The sequence below is a fragment of the Mustela erminea genome, chromosome 5, assembly GCF_009829155.1.
Source record: "Mustela erminea isolate mMusErm1 chromosome 5, mMusErm1.Pri, whole genome shotgun sequence".
Classification (NCBI taxonomy): Eukaryota; Metazoa; Chordata; class Mammalia; order Carnivora; family Mustelidae; genus Mustela; species Mustela erminea.
In genome coordinates, this window is record NC_045618.1 from 117,524,575 (window position 1) to 117,546,503 (window position 21,929).

At 35.8% G+C, this 21,929-nt stretch overlaps 1 protein-coding gene across 3 annotated transcripts in view; it reads left to right on the forward strand.

The window, feature by feature from the left end:
• Positions 1–21,573, forward strand: part of TC2N (tandem C2 domains, nuclear) — a 39,443-nt gene extending 17,870 nt beyond the window's left edge. For 2 of the 3 annotated variants that reach the window (XM_032344649.1, XM_032344650.1), the window contains exons 4-12: positions 3,590–3,757; positions 5,162–5,253; positions 6,478–6,553; positions 7,091–7,191; positions 7,582–7,698; positions 11,232–11,423; positions 15,267–15,381; positions 18,044–18,243; positions 20,631–21,573. In XM_032344649.1, coding sequence (XP_032200540.1) covers positions 3,590–3,757; positions 5,162–5,253; positions 6,478–6,553; positions 7,091–7,191; positions 7,582–7,698; positions 11,232–11,423; positions 15,267–15,381; positions 18,044–18,243; positions 20,631–20,741 — 1,172 coding nt within the window. In that variant the 3' untranslated portion in view covers positions 20,742–21,573. The remainder of the gene's footprint in view (positions 1–3,589; positions 3,758–5,161; positions 5,254–6,477; positions 6,554–7,090; positions 7,192–7,581; positions 7,699–11,231; positions 11,424–15,266; positions 15,382–18,043; positions 18,244–20,630) is intronic. The other variant, XM_032344651.1, reaches the window with a different exon arrangement.
• Positions 21,574–21,929: the final 356 nt, after the last annotated feature.

Here is a 21,929-nt window from a genome sequence, read left to right on the forward strand (position 1 = left end):
TAGTTTTGCATGGCAGCAGTGTCTCTCAAAAGCAGTGTTTACAAGCTCTTGGCCACAGCACACCCTGATCATTGGTCTTCCTCTTTCTCAGTACTTGTTAACAGGATTGGGATTAAACTATATAAACAGTTTGGTAATCTGTTTTATTCTTGTCACACATTGTGAACATGTTTTCATGTTCATTGCTTTTTAATGGCCCCATAGTATTAAATCCTTAGATGTACCATAATTTATTTAATAAATTCTGTATTCTTAAACATTTAGGGTACCTTATGTATTATTTTCATAATCAGAAAATAAGAAATACCTATCTGGCTATATGTGGTGGTTCTTCTTTTGTCTGTTTTATTAGGTCACTGGAAAACAGATTGCTTTTTGATTTGAATGAATGAAGAAATGGGTTTACACTTAAATTATAGGCTTAGTGAGTATGTGGTAAAGTCATCTGATTTTGATCATATTGGAAAGAAAGATGACTCTATTAGAGTCGAGAAAGTGTTCTTGGTGTCTAACTCTAGAAGTCAGACATGTGCCTGCTGTATGTGTATGTGCCTATGAGTGATGGGCTGACAAGGAAATTTTGAGAGGGAGATAGGGCCAACCACTGTCAGTAATGACTGACATTATATGTCAAGTATTTGAAATGTGTTTTGTTTCATTGCTGTTGCTTTCTGCTTTGTAACACACAGATTCTATCACTAACATCTTGCCATGCTTGCTTTGTCACATATCTGTCTACCTTTCCATTAAGAGAATGCATTTTGAATAAATACTAAAATTTTAAATAGATCTTTTGAGAGGTGTAAAGTAAATGTTACTCTATGTTAGTTTTATGGCAGTGTGGTTCTGTAAATTGAGAGAGGTTCCTCTTGAACTTTAAAAATGATATCACTGTATACCATTTGAGGGGAAAATTGGAATTCTGTTAAGGAAAAATGAAATCAGAATATTTTTTTTTAGGTGTAGCCTATAAAGGTAGTGAGTCATCTTTGGTGCTACGACTCGTGACAGTGTATCCTTGTTACCATAAACAGACTCGTGGTAGTGCTTATGCACTGAATGACTTAAGGGTTAGTTCCTAAGGTGTACAGGCTCCTCGCAAAGCTCTCTGGCATCATAACTCCCTCTTGGCACCCCTCTGCCTCTGTATTGTGTTGGATTACACACATAGTTATTTGAACTGGGTAAGTGTAAGATCTCACCTCATAACCCCATATTTTATTTTTCTTTTCTGAACTCAGTATGAAGCCACCTGTTTTATGGGTTAGCTTAATTCAGAAAGTATTGGTTTATACTGTGGGTTCTATTTTAAATAGGATGAAAAGGATGAAAAGATGGCAATAATTTAAATACTTGAAAACTTTATTTTATGTCTCTATATTATTTCCAATACGATTCTGAACTTTGGAAGGAATTTTATCTACTGGTTTTACCCTTTTTAAATTGGAAATATGCACATGTAGAAAAAGGGAACAAAAGGAACAAAGCAGAAATACATAGTTCCATAATTTATTAAGCAAAATACATGTATGGCCACCACTCAAGTAAACAAATATGTATCACCCCAGTACACAGACGTCTCCCTCTTCCCTCTTTTCTGTCACTCCAGAGTAATCAGGTCCCAACTGCAATGATTATTGTTTCCTTGCTGTTCTGCCCTTTTTTTTTTTTTTTAAACCACCTTAGCACATATCCCTAAATGTCATGGTTTATTTTTTTCTGTGTTCTGACCTTTAGGTAAATGAAATGCCATATTTACCATAGTCTCCTGTTTATGGGTTCTTTCATTCAACATCATTTTTGTGAGAGTCATTCACATTGTTGTCAGTAGCTTCAGTTGGCTTTAATATCTGTACAATATATTTATTGTATTTACTAAAAAATAGATTCATTTTTACCCCAAATGGCATGGTATACAGCCATGTGTCAGCACAGCATACAAAAGTTGCTTTTAGTAGTAGGTACTAACTACAGTCATTTTACTGTTGATGGTTATTGTAGGTATAAACTACAGTCCATTTTACTGTTGATGGTCATTGAGTTTTTTCTGATTTTCTGGTCGTGATGGATAATGATGCTTATGCACATGCTTATACGAGTCTCGGGGAGCACACGTGCGGGCATTTCAGTCATGTACGTGTCCCAGAACGGCACCTTCATGTCACAGGGTATGCATAGTGCAGCCTTCGTCGAGTTTGCCCCGCTGTTTTCTGAGGGGATTGTCTCAGTTTATGATTCCCACCAGCCAAGCTTGGTAGCTCACGTTGTGCTCCTCTTGTCCACACTTGCTTTTGTCAGGCTTTTTGATTTTAACCATGCCGGTGAGTCTGGAGTGGAATCTCCTTGGAGTTTTCATTTGCATTTGCCTCGTGACTAATGAAATTGAGCACCCGCTCATATTTTTTGGCTATTTGGATAGCCTCTCTTCTGAAGTGTCTGCTCGAGTCCTTCAGCCAATTTATACGTGGCCCTGCCTGTCTTTTCCTTACTGATTTGTGGGAATTCCTGATGTATTCTGGCCATTGTATGGCCAGAACCATGTACTGTTGGTTCTGCTTCTTGTACATGTCTTCTCCCACAGTCGGTTACCTTTGCACCCTCTTCAATAGTCTAGAAAAATGGAAAATGTCAATTTTAATGTAGTTCAGTGTATTAAAATTTTTTTATGATAAACGCTATGTTCCATTTAAGAAGTTCTTCCCTGATCTAAGGCTGTGAAAACTGCCTTATACATTTACTTAAGTGTATAAGTTTTATTGGTTTACCTTTAACATTTAGTTCAGACCCACATCCAATTGAAATTACTGTTTTGTGAATGTTTTAATTGGGATGAAGGGTTTTTTTTTTTTTAGTATATATCAATATCTAATTGTCTTAGCACCTTTTATTGATAAGACTGTTCTTTCTGCACCATCTTCCAGTGCCACATTGATTGTAAATCTAATGTCCACAAAATAATGTGTGTCTCTTTCTGTTCTGCTCAGTCTTACTTTATTGTGCCAGTGTTCTGTTCTTAATACCCAGTAGCACAGATCTTTTAATCTTGTTTTTCTCCTTAAAGATTTGTTTTGGTTATCCTAGGACTGTTGTGTTTCCATATAAATATTTTCTAATCACCTTTTTGTTGATTGCTAACTTTATTGCATTGTGATTAGAGAATATTACTCTGTGATTTCAGTCCTTTCAGAGTTATTAAGAATTGTTCTATGTCCCTCAGCTTGCTGTCAGTTTGTATAAATGTTCTGCATCTTCATCAAAACAATGATTATCTTTTTACTTAAAAGGTGTTCTTTGTGTAAGTAGAAAAATAAAAGGAAACTCAGATTACAAAATACAGAATTGTTTATGGGGCAAAGAAAAATGCCAAAAATTTACCAGACTGTCTTGAAAGCAGGGCTCATAGCTGATCCCTGGCAGAAGACTCCATGCAGAGCTCAATAAATGTGTGCTTATTTTTTATATTTCAAGCACATGTGATTTGGTATTACTTGAGACAAAAATTTTTTTCCCTCTGCCTTGGCTGCATTAGCTGTTAGCTAATAACTCCAAGAAAAGTGTATTATAAAACTTTAGAAACACTTACTTTCAGGATCTGCCAGAGCATCTTTTGGAGATCGAAAGGTAGAACTTTCCAGTTCATCCCAGCATGGACCTGGCTATGACATTTACAACCCGTGCTACAGGTATCCGCACATTTCACCTGATCTGAACCGGCGCCTTCCTCCTCGTTCAGAAGCAGTGAGACTGTATGGATCAGGTATGAAAACTCTTTTGTGTGTTTTCTCTTTGTGTTTCTCTCTAACAACTGTAGAAATCAAATGAAATCTAAGACCCTAGAAGAGAGGATTCTAATTATCAAAAATAAAAAAATAAGAGAAAAGCAGGCTTCAGAAGTGATATGATAAACGTTATGGCATCTCTGTGGTATTCTATCTAATGTGAAAATTGAAAGATTAATGAATGATGTGTATTGGTAATTCCAGTTCCATTTTATTTGTCCTTTATTGAAAAGTTTTATTTTTTTCTGTATCATCTATCCATTCAGAAACCCTACAATAGATATTTATTAGCTTCTTTCTTTCCTGCTCTATTCAGTAAAAATTATAAATTTACAAACTCATGATGAGATTACAAACATGACCAAAGAAAACAGAAAATGCCTGCATGATCATAGGACTTTCTTAGTTTAATATTTGAGCGCTATATAAATTTTAGACTTTCATGTATATATGTGATTCACAAAATTCTGTTTTTCAAGTTTTTTTTAAATAATTTTTTATTTTTTATAAACATATAATATATTTTTCCCCCCGGGGTACAGGTATGTGAATCACCAGGTTTACACACTTCACAGCACTCACCATAGCACATACCCTCCCCAATGTCCATAACCCCACCCCCCTGTTTTTTAAGTTTTTAATGTATATGGCTATCCCAACAACTGAATTCAGGGTGAGGTCTAAAAACAAGGCAGAAGTATTTATTTAAATGTTTATTTCAGCACTGTTTTAGAATACATGGTTAATGTACTGAGTTCCATTCCTTAAGAATCTTCTAATTTTGGGTGCCAGGGTTGCTCAGTTGTTAAGCGTCTGCTTTTGGCTCAGGTCATGATCCCAGGGTCCTGGGATTGAGCCTGGTGTTGGGCTCCTTGCTCAGTGGGGAGCCTGCTTCTCCCTCTCCCTCTGCCTGCCACTCCCCACTGCTTGTGCTTGTTCTTTTTCTCTGTCAAATAAATAAAATTTATAAAAAAAAGGAATCTTCTAGTTTAGGAAGGAAACTAGAAATATAGGAACACATGGAATTCAGAATATTTTTTTAATGTACTAAATGCTCATTATGTTATTGAATTGCATTTAGCACAGAAGACCTACATTCTCTTAGAGTATTCCTATGGAATAAAGAATTGTAATGTAAACAGAAAGAATGAGTTTTTCCTGCTCGATATTTGATGTGGTTGTGAAAATGTGTTGTTTGATTTATGTTGGTTTCTATTTGAACCAAAGTAAAATAATCGAAAAAAAATTTAAACTTTAGTAGAAGACTTTGTCTCTTCAATAGATTGCGTTAATATTCATGATGCACTCCTATAGAGATTTAGTTCATAGTCCAATGTTTTTTCTTCTTTGATAAAGAGAAATTTTTCCATGTTTCTTTGTAGTTTGTGACTTAAGGACCAGCAAACTTCCCAGTTCCCCTGGGCTAAGCAAGTCTATGTTTGATCTTACAAGTTCATCTCAGCGGTTCATGCAGGTGAATTATTGATATAAATTGTATAGGATAACTTATTTGCAAGCTAAAAAATTGAGGAATGTGTGAATTACATTAGAAACAACATGTATAGACCTTTTGTAGATAAATCTGTGGTAATATCTGAGGAATAAATACTTAACATTTCCCATGTGCATTTTTCACATTTTTCAGCTATTAAAAGGCATTTTCTTTTTCTTTTTCTTTTTCTTTTTTTAAATGAATCTTACCTTTCTCAGTTAGTATGCACTCAGGTAATCTTGAAGGCATTTGGAATTTAGAAAAGATATGATTAGAAGTGCGTATTGATTGAAACTTCCTTATTGAATCAGCTACCTACTTAGTAAAAATTAGTGTTTCTATTGAGATATAGGATTTTAATTACTCATTAATATTAACACAGCATCCTCCTATTTTTGAAATAAAACAATTTTTTGATGTTTAAAGTTTCTTATAAAAGCATAAGTAAATTGTGATTAATTAAAAATTACAAAATAGAGTTAAGCAAATTAAAAAGACAAATCACCTATATTCCTATAACTGAGAATAAAAGCACATAAAAATACTGTTCTAGATACTTGAGTGTTTTTTTCCATGTGAGTGTATATACATGTATTTTATTAAAATGGAAGTGTATTCTAAATAATCCTTCGGAATTGTCAGTAGGGTTAATTTCTCGCAGAATTAATTCTGCAGAGCACCAGCCCTTGAATATGTATCAGAATAGGTTGGTGAGCTTGTTAAAATTCTGGCAGCCCATCATACCCCCAGAGCATTTGATTCCATAGCTCTGCACTGGGGGCTTCAGTTTGTCTTTCCAGCAAGTTCCCCGGTGATGTTGATCTTGCTGGTTCAGAGGGACCATGCTTTAATGACTGCTACGTAGCAGGTTTTTAAGTAACAGGGCACTTTCAATGTATTCTTATTTTTACTGGTACTTTCAACTAGGAAACAATAAGCAGTAATTTCTTTTTCCTTATAAAACCAAATTCCAAACAGCAAAGGCTTTCCCCATATGTGACTAAGTAAGCTATTGAAGATTTTCCTGGTAACATAGACAGAAAGCTTTTTTTCTCTTTACCATCTAAAAGAGGGACATTCTGACCAGTAGCATTGTCAACATGGTTAGCATGCAGTTTGATACCCGAGTGGGTGTTGGGGGTTAAGTTTCAGAATCTTTAAAGTTCGATGCACGATATCAGACTCAAGAACAGTTTTTATCTCTAGAGACATGATTCCTGGTCCAGCATGCCTAGCACTTCTTCTTCAAGGAAAAACTCCCAGGGCAGTAACAGAAGCCTGGGTAAGGAATAAAGTGCCTTCTTCTTATATTCTTTTTTTAAGGAAATTATTTCTACCTAATCGTAATTTGAATATATATATGGTAGGGTAAAAGAGAAAACTTCAAGATGGTTATATCTGTTATCTGTATATGAATACTTGGATCAGGTAGCCCATTTTAGGGTTCAGGCACGAAAGCATCTTTAAAAAACACAAAGCAGTGACATGACTTTTGTTTGTTTTGAGTATTCTATTGCAGAAACTTCTAGAAGCATCCAGGATTAAAAGCCATGTCAGTGTTATTTGGGAAAGTGTATCTTAGTTTTAACGTAAGTCACTCAGGCTGTATTTAAGTTTTCAAGCCAATGTACTTCTTATAGGTCTTACCCTAGCATTCCAATAGTAACACTGAAGTGAGATTTTTGTCTTATTAAAGTGGCAACTTAAAAAAAAAAATGGCAATTTTCAGTTGTGCTCTTAAAATTAGATTGTGTCAAAGCATAATTGGATTAGAAGGATTGCATAGCATTTCAAATGTCCTTGTCCTTTTACAATTCAGATACAATTACTCTGTCAGGAGATGAAAGAGATTTTGGGAGATTGAATGTGAAAGTGTTTTATAATTCTTCAGTAGAGCAGATCTGGATCACAGTTTTGCAGGTAAGTTGATTTAGCAAATACCAACTTTTCTGACAAAATTGAATATTTTCATTATAAACATCTGTTGCTCTCTCTGGGTAACGGACAATACCTTCTTTGGAATTTAGGATTTTGTAGTATTCTGCAGAAAACAGTATTTTAAAAAGACTCTAAAGAAACTAAGTCTGTAGGTCTGATGGAATTGTGGTTTTTAACCTCAAAAAGGAAATTGATACGCTGTCTGGAACATTAAATGTCCAATTATTTTAATGTAGATGAAACAAAAGATCTCAGTACACTAACGTTTACTTTTATGGCTTGTATTTAAGTCATTTAACTCAAGAAATACATCAAATATTTGTATTGTTAGGGTTCTTTGTAAAATTCAAACTATATTTTTAATTTTTTTAGTGCAGAGATTTAAGTTGGCCTTCTAATTGTGGAGACACTCCTACTATTTCAATAAAAGGAACACTGACATTGCCCAAACCTGTGCATTTCAAATCTTCAGCAAAGGATGGCTCTCATGTAAGTGGCTGCTTGTGTTTGAATTTCTTTTTATTTATTTATTTATTTGTTTGTTTATTTATTTTTTCATATTTGTCACTTTAAACTGTGTAAAGAATTGGAATGAGAAAATGTTTTGTTTTGGAGAAATTGCAAACTACATATTCATTGCTTTTTAAAGACAATTTTGTGCTTCAAAAATACTTGATAGTTCATTGTCCAATGTTGCATTTAAAAAGAAAATCTTTTTCTTTTATTTTTATTTTAATTTATTAATTTAATCCAAGCATAGGAGACTACTTTTCTTGTATGAAAGGAGAATGTCTATATTTTTGTTTTCTTTCCTCCTAGCCTACTTTGGCTTTGAAGAATAATTGCATGACTGTAATAAATTTCTTTCTAAGTATTTCCAGCTATTATAATCAGAAGACTTATGATCCTGAATTTGGTTTTATAGATTTTAGACTTCCCATTACTTTAAATATATCTTCATTTTTGTCTTTTCATATATGAAAGGTTAGTGTTTTTCCATGCAAATGAAAGGTATTTTCTGTAAGGACATATGATTTAAAAATAAGATAATTCAAATAACTAATAATCGTGAAAAAAATTTACTCTCACTAGTAGTTATAGAAATTCAAATTTAAATTCCATATTGCGCTCTTTCTTTCTTTGCTTATTAAAATTAGGAAAAAATTTATAATTACTCTGGAACATAGAACTTTCTGGAAATTATTTTGACAAAACACATCAAAGTCTTGAAATATTTATACATCTTACATAGTAATTCTACTTGGAATGTGTTACATGGAAATAGTTTAAAATGCAAATAAAAATATATATAAAGTATTCTTAGCAGTTTTGTTCATAGGGGAATAATTGGAAACCAACTAAATGTCTTATATAGGGGAACGGTTGAGAAAGTTCACGGAATCTATACCATGGGCATTAGAGTTTCTGTGGGTTGCTATAACAAAGTACCACAAATTGGGTGGCTTAGGACAACAGAGTTTTCTCTCTCACAGTTTTGGAGAAAGTTCGAAATCAAGGTGTCAGCAGTGAGGGAGAATCTGTTCCATGCTGCTCTCCTAGCTTTTGGTAATAGTCAGCAGTCTTTGGCATTCCTTGGCTTCACTCTGCTTCCATCTTCACATGCCGTTTTCCATCTGTCACTGTGTCTCCACTGCGACCTCACCTTAATGTCACCATTTACATCTTCAAGGACCCTGTTTCCAAATAAGGTCACGTTCTGAGTTACTGGACATCAGGGCTTCAGCATATCTTTTTGGGGGCCAAATTTAGACCATAACACCATGCGATAGAATACTAGGCAGCTATAAAAGATAATGTTTAGGAAGAGGTTTTTTTTTTTAAAGTATGTTTTTTTAGATTTTATTTATTTATTTGACAAAGAGAGAGATCACAAGTAGACAGAGAGGCAGGCAGAGAGATCTTAGGGGGAAGCAGGCTCCCTGCTGAGCAGAGAGCCCAATGCAGGGCTCCATTCCAGGACCCTGAGATCATGACCTGAGCTGAAGGCTGAGGCTTTAACCCACTGAGCCACCCAGGTGCCCCTTAGGGAGAGTTTTTAGGGACATGGAAAAATGTTCTTAGTAAATAAAAAGGCAGTAATCAAAATTGATGTACATGTGTTAGTATCTCACTTTATGAAAATATGCATTATAGAAGGTCAAGATGGAAATAAATCTTAACTCCAGTTATAATGCTGACATTCAAGATGAATCCTTCCTGAATTAAACAGGAAAGGTTTCACTTTTTTTTTTTTTAAAAGATTTTACTTATTTATTTGACAGACAGAGATCACAAGTAGGCAGAGAAGCAGGCAGAGAGAGAAGAAGAAGCAGGCTCCCTGCTAAGCAGAGAGCCTGATGGCAGGGCTCAATCCCAGGACCCTGGGATCATGACCTGAGCCGAAGGCAGAGGTTTTAACCCACTGAGCCACCTGGGTGCCTCAGGTTTCACTTTTTGATTGCCAAATAAAACCAAATTAACTTAGGAAAAGTTGGGGAAAATTGTTCTCATATTAAAACTTGCACAGAATCTTTTAAATTTATTATTATTGATCAACTTGTTGACCCTTACTGTAGCAAAATGTGAAGTAGACCAGCACACGTGGCTTATGTGTAAGCTCATTGCATCTCCGTTTAACAACACTTGGGGCGCCTGGGTGGCTCAGTGGGTTAAAGCCTCTGCCTTTTGCTCAGATCATGATCCCAGGGTCCTGGGATCGAGCCCCGCATTGGGCTCTCTGCTCAGCAGGGAGCCTGCTTTCTCCTCTCTCTCTGCCTGCCTCTCTGCCTACTTGTGATCGATGTCTGTCAAGTGGATAAATAAAATCTTTTTTTAAAAAAAAAAAGAACACTTGGTGTACACTGCATTGTTGATGTGATCGTGAGACTGAGAGAAAAAGAGAGTGCTGGTGTTTGGGAGTTCTCAAACACAATTCTGACTATACAGATATAAACAGTTACAATAAAAGTCAAAATGTGGTTGCAGTATCTAAAATATTGATGTTAGTTGCCCAGATATCTTATTTTTTCAAAAGGCAAAAAAAAAAATCTTTTTCAAAAGAATGTAGTAAAGGGGCGCCTGGGTGGCTCAGTGGGTTAAAGCCTCTGCCTTTTGCTCAGATCATGATCCCAGGGTCCTGGGATCGAGCCCCGCATTGGGCTCTCTGCTCAGCAGGGAGCCTGCTTCCTCCTCTCTCTCTCTCTCTGCCTGCCTCTCTGCCTACTTGTGATCTCTCTCTGTCAAATAAATAGAATCTTTAAAGGAAAAAAAAAATGTAGTAAAAGAGAATAAGGAAGTGTAGAGCAAAATCAGTCTGGTGTTAAGAAGATGTGAGCCCATGGTAAGCTTAGGCTTTTAAAACTTTAGGAATAATGAAAAGAATATTGGAAAATACTCTGAGCATGGAAAACACTGACTTGCTGCCTGGGGTGGATGCTTATGAGAAAAGATAGCACTTTCCAAGGAGACTGATTTCCAGGTTAGAAAGGGTGAAGCAAACATCACCGAAGGAGAAATTGAAGCCCAAGGTAGGTGGGAAGAATGTTAGACAAAGAATAGAAATAATTCAAGTCTCTTAATGTGAATGGTTAGGTTTGGGGTACTTATGAGAGAGCACACATGAGATTCTTGAACCGCTTATTAACTGTTGAAAAATTGTGGTGAATAGCAGGAAAGATACCCCAGAACCAAAGATGAAAAACAACCCAATTTTCAAAAAGTAGAGAAGCTATATTCTGCTAAACTTGTTGTTGATATTGACCTGAATTCCTTAGTAATTAAAAGGATGATTTGTGAAATTAAAGAAGGCAGTATTCAGGATAAATTCTGGAAAAATAATTCATGGTCATTGTCATCTTAAGTTACATTGAAAAATATCTTTTTGTTGTAAAAAAATTTATATCTTCCTTTCCTACATTATAAAATGTTATTTTCATTTCTTTTGTATCAGCATATCTTTTTTTTTCAGTCCTTTTATCTACTTTTTTTTTTATTATTTTCTTGTGTGTGTGGTTTATTTTTAGATTATCGAATTTATGGAAACTTTTGTTTTTGCTATTAAACTCCAAAGTCTACAAACTGTAAGGCTTGTATTTAAGATTCAAACCCGGACTCCCAGGAAGAAAACCATCGGAGAATGCTCACTCTCACTCAGAACTCTCAGCACACAGGAGATGGAATACTCTTTGGATATAATGCCACCTTCAAAAATTTCTGTAAGTGATAGTGGTATGTAATGTTGAAAGTGTTTTATACTTTTAGAACTATTTTTGGGGGTGAGTTTTGGTTGGAGTGTAAACTGAACGCTCTAGAATATACTAGAGGATCAGGAAGTCTCAAGAAGAAATAGTAATAATAATAATGCTGATGTCATTGTTAAATAATGCTTTTTAAGTAATTGATAAAAGGTTGTTTTATCAAGTAATTGATAAAAGATAACAGATACCCTTTGCCTTCTCTGTTGAAAAATAACCTTAGGGTTACCTTCTCCTAGTACATTTTATATAAACATTTCATATGTCAGGGAAAATAATCCTGAAGTTAGTAGCTGATAACTTAGAAAGAGCAAGAAAGAATCGTAAACTCCAAACTCAGAGGTTGCCTTAAAAGATTAGGAAGGTGGTTTTAATCATGAGTAAGCTAAATATCTGTCCATAAATTGGGTAAAATGGAGGCTCTTACGGCTGGGGTATTGCTTGTTTGTTTGTTAGTTAGTTTGTTTTGGAAAAGAACTTGATTATCTGTACCGCTTCTTGATTTTTGAGACCTGATTTTAATTCTCTCAACTAGCCAGCTAATTTCTCTCAACTAACTAGCTAATTTCAACTAGCTGTTGAAATTGTTTAGATAGCCCTAATAATTTAATTCTGCAGCTTCTGTGTCAGGATAACAGTTACAGAAATCAGTCATAAGCTTCTGTAAGGTCAAGCCTATATGTGATTTTAAGTTCATATGGGATTTATATTTTTTCTGCCTTCCAAAATATTTAACATGACTTTAAGTGATTCTTAACCCTGGCTACACATTAGAATCGCCTGGGGAGCTTGACAAACATGCCCGCATCTTGACCAGCTAAATCAGAATTTTGTGAGGGGAGTGAGGGGAGGCAGGGGTAGGCCACAAGCATCTGTACTTCTCAGCTTTCCAGGTGATGCGGCGGTGCAAGCCTGGTTGAGAACCACTGAATTAGAGGGGAATTAAGTTAGGGATTAAAAAACAAAAACCAAAAGATTTCTATAATCAAAAAATGATATTTTTAGTAGTTATTTCTTATGTATTATTTTCTGTCTCCATCTCCAGTGTGTTCCCTGTATAGCATTTATTACAACTTAGAATTCAGTTACTTGTTCTAAACAGAAGTAGCCTCTAGCTTCCATCTGTTTTCTTTATATTTGACTGTGCTTAGTAAGGGTCTGTTTTATTCTTGGCATTGAATACTGGTACATAGGTAGGTAGGAAAGAATAAATGATGAATGAAAGCATGCCATATTAGATTATTTTTATATTCTGTTGAAATATAGCAGATTTGATTTCTAACTGTGACAGGAGTTTGTCACCTTGCATTTTTTTTTTTTAATTAACTTGGTGTAGAGAGTAATCTGCAACCATATTTTACAGAGGGCACAAATATACTATTCAGGTGGTTGATTCATATAGTAACACTTTAAGGTCTAGGAGAGTGTATCAAAAGATAACTCAGCAAAGGTATTTTCTGGGGAATTGAGATGTTCTAATCTTATCTGCCTTGGAGAATCTGAATGAATGATTATGGCTGAGTTTCCACCAAATAATGTCACGTATTAGAGGTCTTACACACATTTGTATATCTGCTTTGTGCTAGGTGCTAGGCATACAAAAAGATTGGTGGCCTGAAGGAAGAGCTTAGGAGCTCTACTGGACCAGTGAACTTACGTTACGTTACTGAGGGTGAATATTTCATATTACTGGCTAAGGCAAAAGTAGTAGGCTTTGTTTCCTGTGTCGAGAAAGAAGATTGGTAGTCTTTGTGAAAGTGACAGAGCCAGACTCATACTGATAACTACATCGCGTGAACAGTAGAACTATCATGTAAGCTCATGCTTTCCTCGGTACAGAATTGTTGACCTTGACAAATAGTAATGGAAGTATTTATTTGAGAACCCAGATTTCTGTGTGGAACAATGCACAAGAGGTTCTCGTGCAGAAGACACTTCAACCACACAGGGGAGGTGGTGTTAGGTGACTTAATGCTCACACCAAACTTCGGAGCTCTCTGCTCTTGGTATCCCTACCGTGGAGACCAACACACTGAAGCCCTTGCCTGGTTTCCTCCAGCTGGTAGTTGGTGAGGCGGGATTTGAACAGAAGCACCGATTCCAGGACCGACCCTCTTAGCTCGACTATATAGTGCTCCCGCCAAGGAGATATGGTCCAACATCACAGGTCATGGTTTCCTCCAATTATGCATAAGTTTTCACTTTCAACAACAATTCAAGGAAGGCTTAGAAAGTCTTCTTCAAAAAAAATGATACATTATTCAGGACCAGAGATCATATCTTATATCTTCCACAGTTTTGTGCCTGTTAAAAATACACTTAATATATACCTGTTGCTTGATTAGAATTTTAATTTTTTGGTGACTGGGAGATTGAAAACCACTTTGAATAGTTTCTCATGATCTAAATTAATATCCTGGAACATAGTAAGTAATTTGAATTCCGAAATGACACTGGCAAGTTGGAAATGGCAAACTTTTTGCTAAACACTGCTCGGTTTTGTATGAGTGAGTACTACAGGTGTGTAACACTAAGGGAAGTTTTGCAACCATTAGGTATTTTCATAAGTATGATCACATTGTGGGTACAAAACCATAATAAGGGGCCCCTAGGTGTCTCAGTTGATAAGCGTCTGCCTTCAGCTCAGGTTATGATCTCAGGGTCCTGGGATCAAGCCCTGCATTGGGCTCCCTGCTCAGTGGGAAGCCTGCTTCTGCCTCTCCCACTTCCCCTGCTTGTGTTCCCTCTCTTGCTGTCTCTCGCTCTGTCAAATAAATAAATAAAATCTTAAAAAAAACCATAATAAAAAATTTTATCCATAGTTTTCTTGTTGTTTTATAAACAGTAAGTAATGTCCTTTTTAATCTACTTTTTTAAAATGCCAAGAACATGGGGCACCTGGGTGGCTCAGTCCTTAAGCGTCTGTCTTCAGCTCAGGTCATGATCCCAGGATCCTGGGATCGAGCCCCACATTGGACTCTCTGCTCAGCAGGGGGCCTGCTTCTCCCCCCCCCCCCGCCCTTGCTTGTATTCCCCCCTCACTCTCTCTCTCTCTGCCAAATAAATAAAATCTTTAAAAAATAAAAAATAAAAAAAATAAAATGCCAAGAACAGTAGCATTCCTTTTTAATCAACAAAGACTTTAATTTAACTTTTCCCTTCTCTGTTTCTCCTTCATTTTATTGTTTGCCTCCAGTTTTCTTTGACCTTTTCCTTATTATTTCCTGCCTCCACTTTCACTAGCTCCCTTCTTGCCAGCTTTCTTCTTTGGCTGGCTCTCATTCAGCATAGTAAGTCAGCTCTTAACCCACACATTTGTTCCTTGTAGTAATCCTTTTTCTTCTGAGCTGGGTAGCACCTACTGTCATGTCTACAATTAGAAAAATATAATGATGATTCTCATATTTGAAACTTTTTATTGAGCTTCATGTATTCTTAAAAATAATTCAAATGAATACATTTAAGTGTTTTTGGAAGTGTGCTGCTTTGGTGTTTATCGTGCTGACACTTTCTTTAGTATAGCTGCTTGGGAATTTAATTTGTTTTCAATTTGAATTATCTTCTGACTGCTCTGATTGGGAACAATCAGATATGTTGGTGTGACTTGGATTTTCAGAATCCATGAAAGTGAGTACCTCATATTTACAGAATCCATGACATTTCTCCTAACCATCTTATGGACCATAGCTTTGTGTGTCAAAAAAAAGCAGTGTTTTCTTCTAACTGTAGTTCTTTATTTCTAAATTTTTGAAATAACCCCAAATCTTATTCTTAATTAACAAATGGCACTCTTTTGATATCCAGGTTTGCCATGCAGAACTTGAACTGGGGACTTGTTTTCAAGCCGTAAATAGCAGAATTCAGTTACAGATTCTCGAGGCACAATACCTTCCAAGCTCTTCAACACCTCTTGCTTTGAGTAAGTATATCCGTGGCTCAAAGTGGAATCTTTAGAAAATATTAGTAAAAAGTAGTTTTTCCTGCATTTCTTAGTAACGGACATTAAAATCTTACTTTTGTTATTTAACTTACTTACCTTTTAACTTAAAATTACTTTATTGGATTTCAAATTTCAGCCATTGTGCCTACTTTAATCCATGTTCACTTGGTTTTTATTCACTTGATGCCATTCCTTATTGAGCTCATCAGTTAAGATAAGTTGTGTCTTCAGAGGACTGTTAGAAATATTTCACCAGCCTAGAAAATTTATTCTTTTCCTAGTTTGCCCTTCATTTGAATGTATTGCTAACTAGAAACTTAATTTAAAAAAAAAAAATTTAAAAATACCAAACTCAACCCTTGATACACTTTCCTTCCCTGGGCCTTGGGGCACAAGAAGGGGTTCTGATAATTTGTATTGTGTAGGCCTGGTTCACATGGCTTCTCCTACAGCTTGGGATTTGAGATCCATTCTACCAGGGCTAGAGTGGGGTAAGAGTGCTCCCTCATTCCGCTACAAGAAGAGAGGATCTTGGGAGGCAGCAGAAGCAATGGATGTCCACTCTAACTACAAAGACTGAAAATAAATGCAACTGACCATTCAGTTCAGGAAGCTAGGAAAACAACAACAGACAAAAAGGAAAGTAGAGGTGAGGAGTTACAGGTAAAGTTGAAGTTGATAATTATGAAGACAACAGCAAAAGACATAATCAATAAAACCAAAATCTTTTTCTTTGAAGAGATCAGTAAAATAAACAAGCCTAGAGTAAGTTGGATTGAGCAAAAATAAAACATGAAAAGGGGGTGGATAACATTTCACATTCAGAAGAGATTCAATAATGAATTAGATAATACCATTTAAAACTATACCTGTTCATTTGAACATCTATATATAATAACTGATTTTCAGAGAAAAAAAAGTTGTTGAAATTTGCTCCAAAAGAGGGAGAACATCTGAATAAAATGATTAACCATGTGTAGATAGTTAAAGAATTGCCTCTAATAAAAGCACCAGGCCAAGATGATTTTACTGATAGAGACTACCAAACTTTCAAGGAACATTTAATTCCTATTTTTTTTTAAGATTTTATTTATTTATTTGACACAGAGAGAGGGATCACAAGTAGGCAGAGAGGCAGGCAGAGAGAGAAGGGGAAGCAGGCTCCCTGCCGAGCAGAAAGCCTGATGTAGGGCTTAATCCCAGGACTCTGAGATCATGACCTGAGCTGAAGGCAGAGGTTTAAGCCACTGAGCCACCCAGGCACCCCTAATTCCTATTTTATATAAGCTGTTCCAAAGCAGGAGAAACAATGGAAAAAGTAACTTTCCGAGGTGAGCATATTCTCAATATCAAAACAGAAAAGATAGTGCATAGAAAAAAATAGCTATGGACTATTACCACTTATATAGATAGAAAAATCATAAAATAAAAATAAGCAAATGAAATCCAATTTGGCATGAAAAGAATAAATTACCAGGACTACATAGTAGGTTAGTTCTAAGAACGAGGATGTCAGTAGAAGTCTGCAGATGCAGTTCATTACATTAAGAGGTGTCTTTCTTTAATCAAAACTGCTGATTGGGATTATCCATGATCTGCATCTTGTAAATCTAATGGTCTGTCCTCGGTCACCACTTTACAGCTCCCTCCTTTCTGGAAGTTCCCTCCTCCATTTCTTGCTGCTCTGCAGCTCCAGCTCCGTCCATGACAACTTTGTGCCTGAACTGTAGGTGCCATGCATCCATCAGACAGGGGAGGATGCTTAGGCGGAAAGCTGTCTGAACCTGAATGTTAGCAGTGTAGTTTCCATCTTGCAAGACGTGACACTCCTCCAGTTCCTTCCCACTTTTGGTCTTTTTTTTTTTTTTTAAGATTTATTTATTTATTTATTTGACAGAGAGAGAGAGAGAGATCACAAGTAGGCAGAGAGACAGGCAGAGAGAGAGAGGAAGGGAAGCAGGCTTCCTGCTGAGCAGAGAGCCCAATGCGTGACTCGATCCCAGGACCCTGAGATCATGACCTGAGCCGAAGGCAGTGGCTTAACCCACTGAGCCACCCAGGCGCCCCCACTTTTGGTCTTGAACAGTGTTTTGTTTTGTTTTGTTTTCCCCAGAGTTGATCATTGTTATCCATGGGAAGCTTAGTTTGTACAACTATTCTATCATTACTGGAAGCTCTCCAGCTCAATTTATTTAAAGAATAGATTTTCTCTAGCAGGCATATGTTTAACTTCTGGAGTCGCAATCAAAGAATTTTACCTGCATAAAATTGGGAAGGAAATTCCTCCAGCTCTCTGAAGAGTTGGCCCCTATCTTTTGTGTAATACTTTTCAGTATTACACAAAATACTGTAGGGGAGTATTACCCCCCTACTGCTGACCATTACTTATGCCTACAATTTCCAGTCTTTAATGGCATTCAGGTTAGAGGAAAGAGTCTGTTCATTGGAGGTCACTGTGGTTCTTTGTAAAGTGTGATTAAAATTACAAAGTTTACTATCAGCGTTTTTTCTGTTATGCCAATAGCTCATTGGCTCTTTATAAGTGGCTTATATGTTTTCACACCAAATATAATATGTGAGTATATATCACTATATGGGATTTAAAATAAAATTTTACATATCAAAATTTCTTATTTTTTAGGTTTCTTTGTGAAGGTGGGAATGTTTAGTTCAGGAGAGTTGATTTATAAGAAGAAGACACGCTTACTGAAGGCCTCCAATGGAAGAGTAAAGTGGGGAGAAACTATGATTTTTCCACTTATACAGAATGAAAAAGAAATTCTTTTTCTTGTTAAGCTTTACAGTCGAAGCTCTGTAAGAAGAAGACATTTTGTGGGGCAGGTTAGTTGTGAGTTTTTATCTTGAATCCTTTCTTTGAACTTCTCTATGCATTGAAACATTTGGTTAACAAAAGGAATATAGAGTAAAATTGAAGTTGAATAGAGTAAAATTCTACAGCACCATAAATTAAAATTTGATGTTGCCACAAAGGTGAAATCCTGTCAGACTTTGCTTTAATACAAATAGTTGGAATTTCAGTGCAGTTAGGTTTCTTAGCTAAAATAAATCTGTTTCTGAGCTTCTAAACTATAAATACTGTAAGAAAGATCAGTTTTTAGTACCATTGACTAGTTAATGGTATTAATGCTAAGTATTTATTTATTTTTCTTCTATCCAGTATTTTTTTAAAATACAATTATAAATTTAAATTCAGTTAATTAATATATAATGTATAATTGGTTTCAGAGGTAGAGGTCAGGGAGGTCAATCTTACATAACACTCAGGGCTCATTCCATCAAATGCCCTCCTTAATGCCCATCACCCAGTTACCCCGTTCTCCCAACCCCCTTCCTTCTTGTTTCCTATGATTAAGAGTCTCTTATGGCTTGTCTTTCTCTCTCTGATTTGTACATTCACTAAGTAATTAAATCAAAATTTTTAAGGCTACAGATGTCCAACTTACTTCATTCTGTTTCGTGTTCAGTTTAGTGTTTAACTCTGTATGCTATTAACTGAATTATGTTAGATTCAGATTCCTAGAAAACATTAGTTTTGGCACTGGTCGTGATGGTATTTAGATAGTTGATTTTGGTGTTTGGATTGCTGTGTTTAAAAATTCTTGTAATCTGTGGAAGAAAACAACGCTTACTTGCCAGTCCAATGGGGACTTACTTCCTTTGTAGTTTATTTTACTCTGAGTAGATTAATGGTAGCTGTCCATTATCTTTTATCTTAATAATGATTGTTTGACTCCCATTTAAATTCCAATATCTATATCATTGGTTTAAAAGCTTCTGTTTGATAACAAGATGTCATTAGCAGTCTATGTGAAATCCTAAAATGGTATGTGAATATTCAAAGATGGATATTAATTCTTTGACTCAGTTCTTCATGCATTTTACCTAAAATCTTTGTTAAAAAAATTATGGTTTTGTTGTTCCTCATTTATTCCTATTTTGGAAGGAGTTTGGACTTAAGAATTCATATATGTAGCATACTTTTCAAGGCCTTGAGGCCTGTGAAGTGCATTCAGTTAAAGTTTTCCTATATCCTCAAGCCCCAGCTATCATGTATGGTTGGAATGGGAGATTTCCTTGACAGGTGATTTTTCATGATAACTTTTTTGGTGATTCCACTCTCTTAGTTGAGAGTCTAGTTAAGAATTACAATTCTGGAAGAGATCTTGCTGGCCATCTGTTCCTGTGGCTTCTCTTAGGTTCTCAGGAGCCACCGTGGTAGGGGAAACAAATGCAGTCTCAGAGTCTCCTGATGTCAGCCAAAGAACGCTGGTGTTACCTGTTTCGTATATTAGGTTCTATGTAGGATTTTATTTGAAGGAAAAATACTTCTGACCAGGAAATTAAGGGGAAGAGGTTTGAAAATCAGTGACCTGCTCCAAATTCTTTATTTAAAAGAATTAGAAACTGAGCCTCAGAGAAGTTAATTCCTGTTACTGCTAAAGCTGAGGTTAGCATTCAGGCTTCGAATTCCTTGTCCCCATTTCCTCTAGGCAGGTGTGAAGTCTTACATCTGCATTGTGCTCTGAACTTTGCTCAGATTCATTCATATCTATGACCTAAAGTTACAGTTTAGATTTCAGTTAAAATCACAGCTTAAAATGTGCTTAAAAATGTGTATTTCTTACCAGTTTAACTTAAATCATGATTAGTCTCTGTTTATTTTCACAAAAATGATTTTGAATGGTTGGGATGAATTCTAAGTTGAGCTTCTAGATATACTGAATAACCAAGGATACTAATTACTGTTTTGGGAGAAATTATTTTAGAATATCTCACATCAAATTTTGAAGTTGGATTGGATCATATAACATTAGTCTTCAGAGTGACTAAGCAGGTTAGGTGTTTTGACATATATTTGGAAAAATGGAATGATCGTTTGATTGAAAATATGTGAACCATGGGCACGTGGGTGGCTCAGTGGGTTAAAGCCTCTGCCTTTGGCTCGTGTCATGATCCCAGGGTCCTGGGATTTCAAGCCCCATGTCGGGCTCTCTGCTCAGTGGGGAGTCTGCTTGCCTTCCTCGCTCTCTCTGCCTGCCTCTCTGCCTACTTGTGATCTCTCAAATAAATAAAATCTTTAAAAAAAAAAAAAAAAGAAAATATGTGAACCAAACTTCCACTTGCCTTTTGTCAGTAAAAGGAATTAACTGTTTGAATTCAGTTGCTATTCTCATGTTAAGTTAAATGATTGTGCTGTTTCTTTACAGATTTGGATAAGCGAAGACAGTAATCACACCGAAGCAGCAAATCAGTGGAAAGAAACAGTTACAAATCCAGAAAAGGTTGTTATCAAGTGGCACAAATTAAACCCATCTTGAAGACATGACACGTTAATTTGGTGAAGAACTTGACATTGTTTTAGAAGACTTGTGATTTCAATTTGGTACCAATGAGAAGAGACAGATCAATACACTTGTTAATGTATTTATGGAGGTCATAATTATAATAGTTGATGGATCTTATGGAAAATTAAATTTGATATAAAAAAATGGGATGAATTATATCAAATATCCAGAATAAAGGGAGTGTTTTAAAACTTGCCAAAATATACAGTAAAAGAGTAGTATGCTAGGGCAAGTAGATAAATTACACAATCAATGAGAATTTCAACCATAGGTAGTTATTGCTATACTGTGTTGATGGGTTTTTTTTTTAAAGCTTTACCTGGATATTAAAAATTTGGTATATCAAATCTCTGTTAACACTATTAGAATGTAGAAGACTTTGCTGTTGACTATTTCAGTGCTGATCATTATTGATTAGACCTTGACTCCACTGTTTACCTCTTGCTATGTATTTTCTCTCAGAAAGCAAAAATGAATTAAATCACTTCCAACTCTTCTGTATTTGGGAAAAATTTGTGCCCTGTTTTTCTAATTTCTTACCATAAGGCATCATATTGCCACTTTGTAAATTATTTATCTCCAAGAAACTTCAAATATATAAAACACTGCAGTTTGGCAAGAATAAATGAAAACACCAGAAGGTTGAAGTTTGATTGGAAACCTAGTGTATATACATTTTGCCATGTGTTTTTCTCTCTCAAATATTTTACCCTTTGTTTTCATTGGGTTTGGAGTAAGATTATCATCTGTATTATCCATCCTAATACTGCTAATTGCAGAATTAAATGAGCTTAATTAGCAAGTTCAGTATTTTATGATAATCATTTCCTTCTTTTTAGTTTTTTTAAACATAAGCTACTTGTTCTATAATCCACAACATTATTTCCCCCATGTTTTTAAAGAAGTCATATTATAGTAAATATTCTCTCTTTGTTTTTATGTTTTGTTTTGTTTTGTTTTGTTTTGAGGGGAGGGGCAGAGGGAGAGGGAGAGAGTCTGAAGCAGGCACCACTCCCAACAGGAGAACCAGTGTGGGGCTCAATCTCATAATCCTGAGATCATGACCTGAGCTGAAATCGAGAGTCGGATAGCTTGACCGACTGAGCTACCCAGGTGCCCTGCTAATATTTTCTATAGCAGTTTCTCTCAGGTACTCACTAA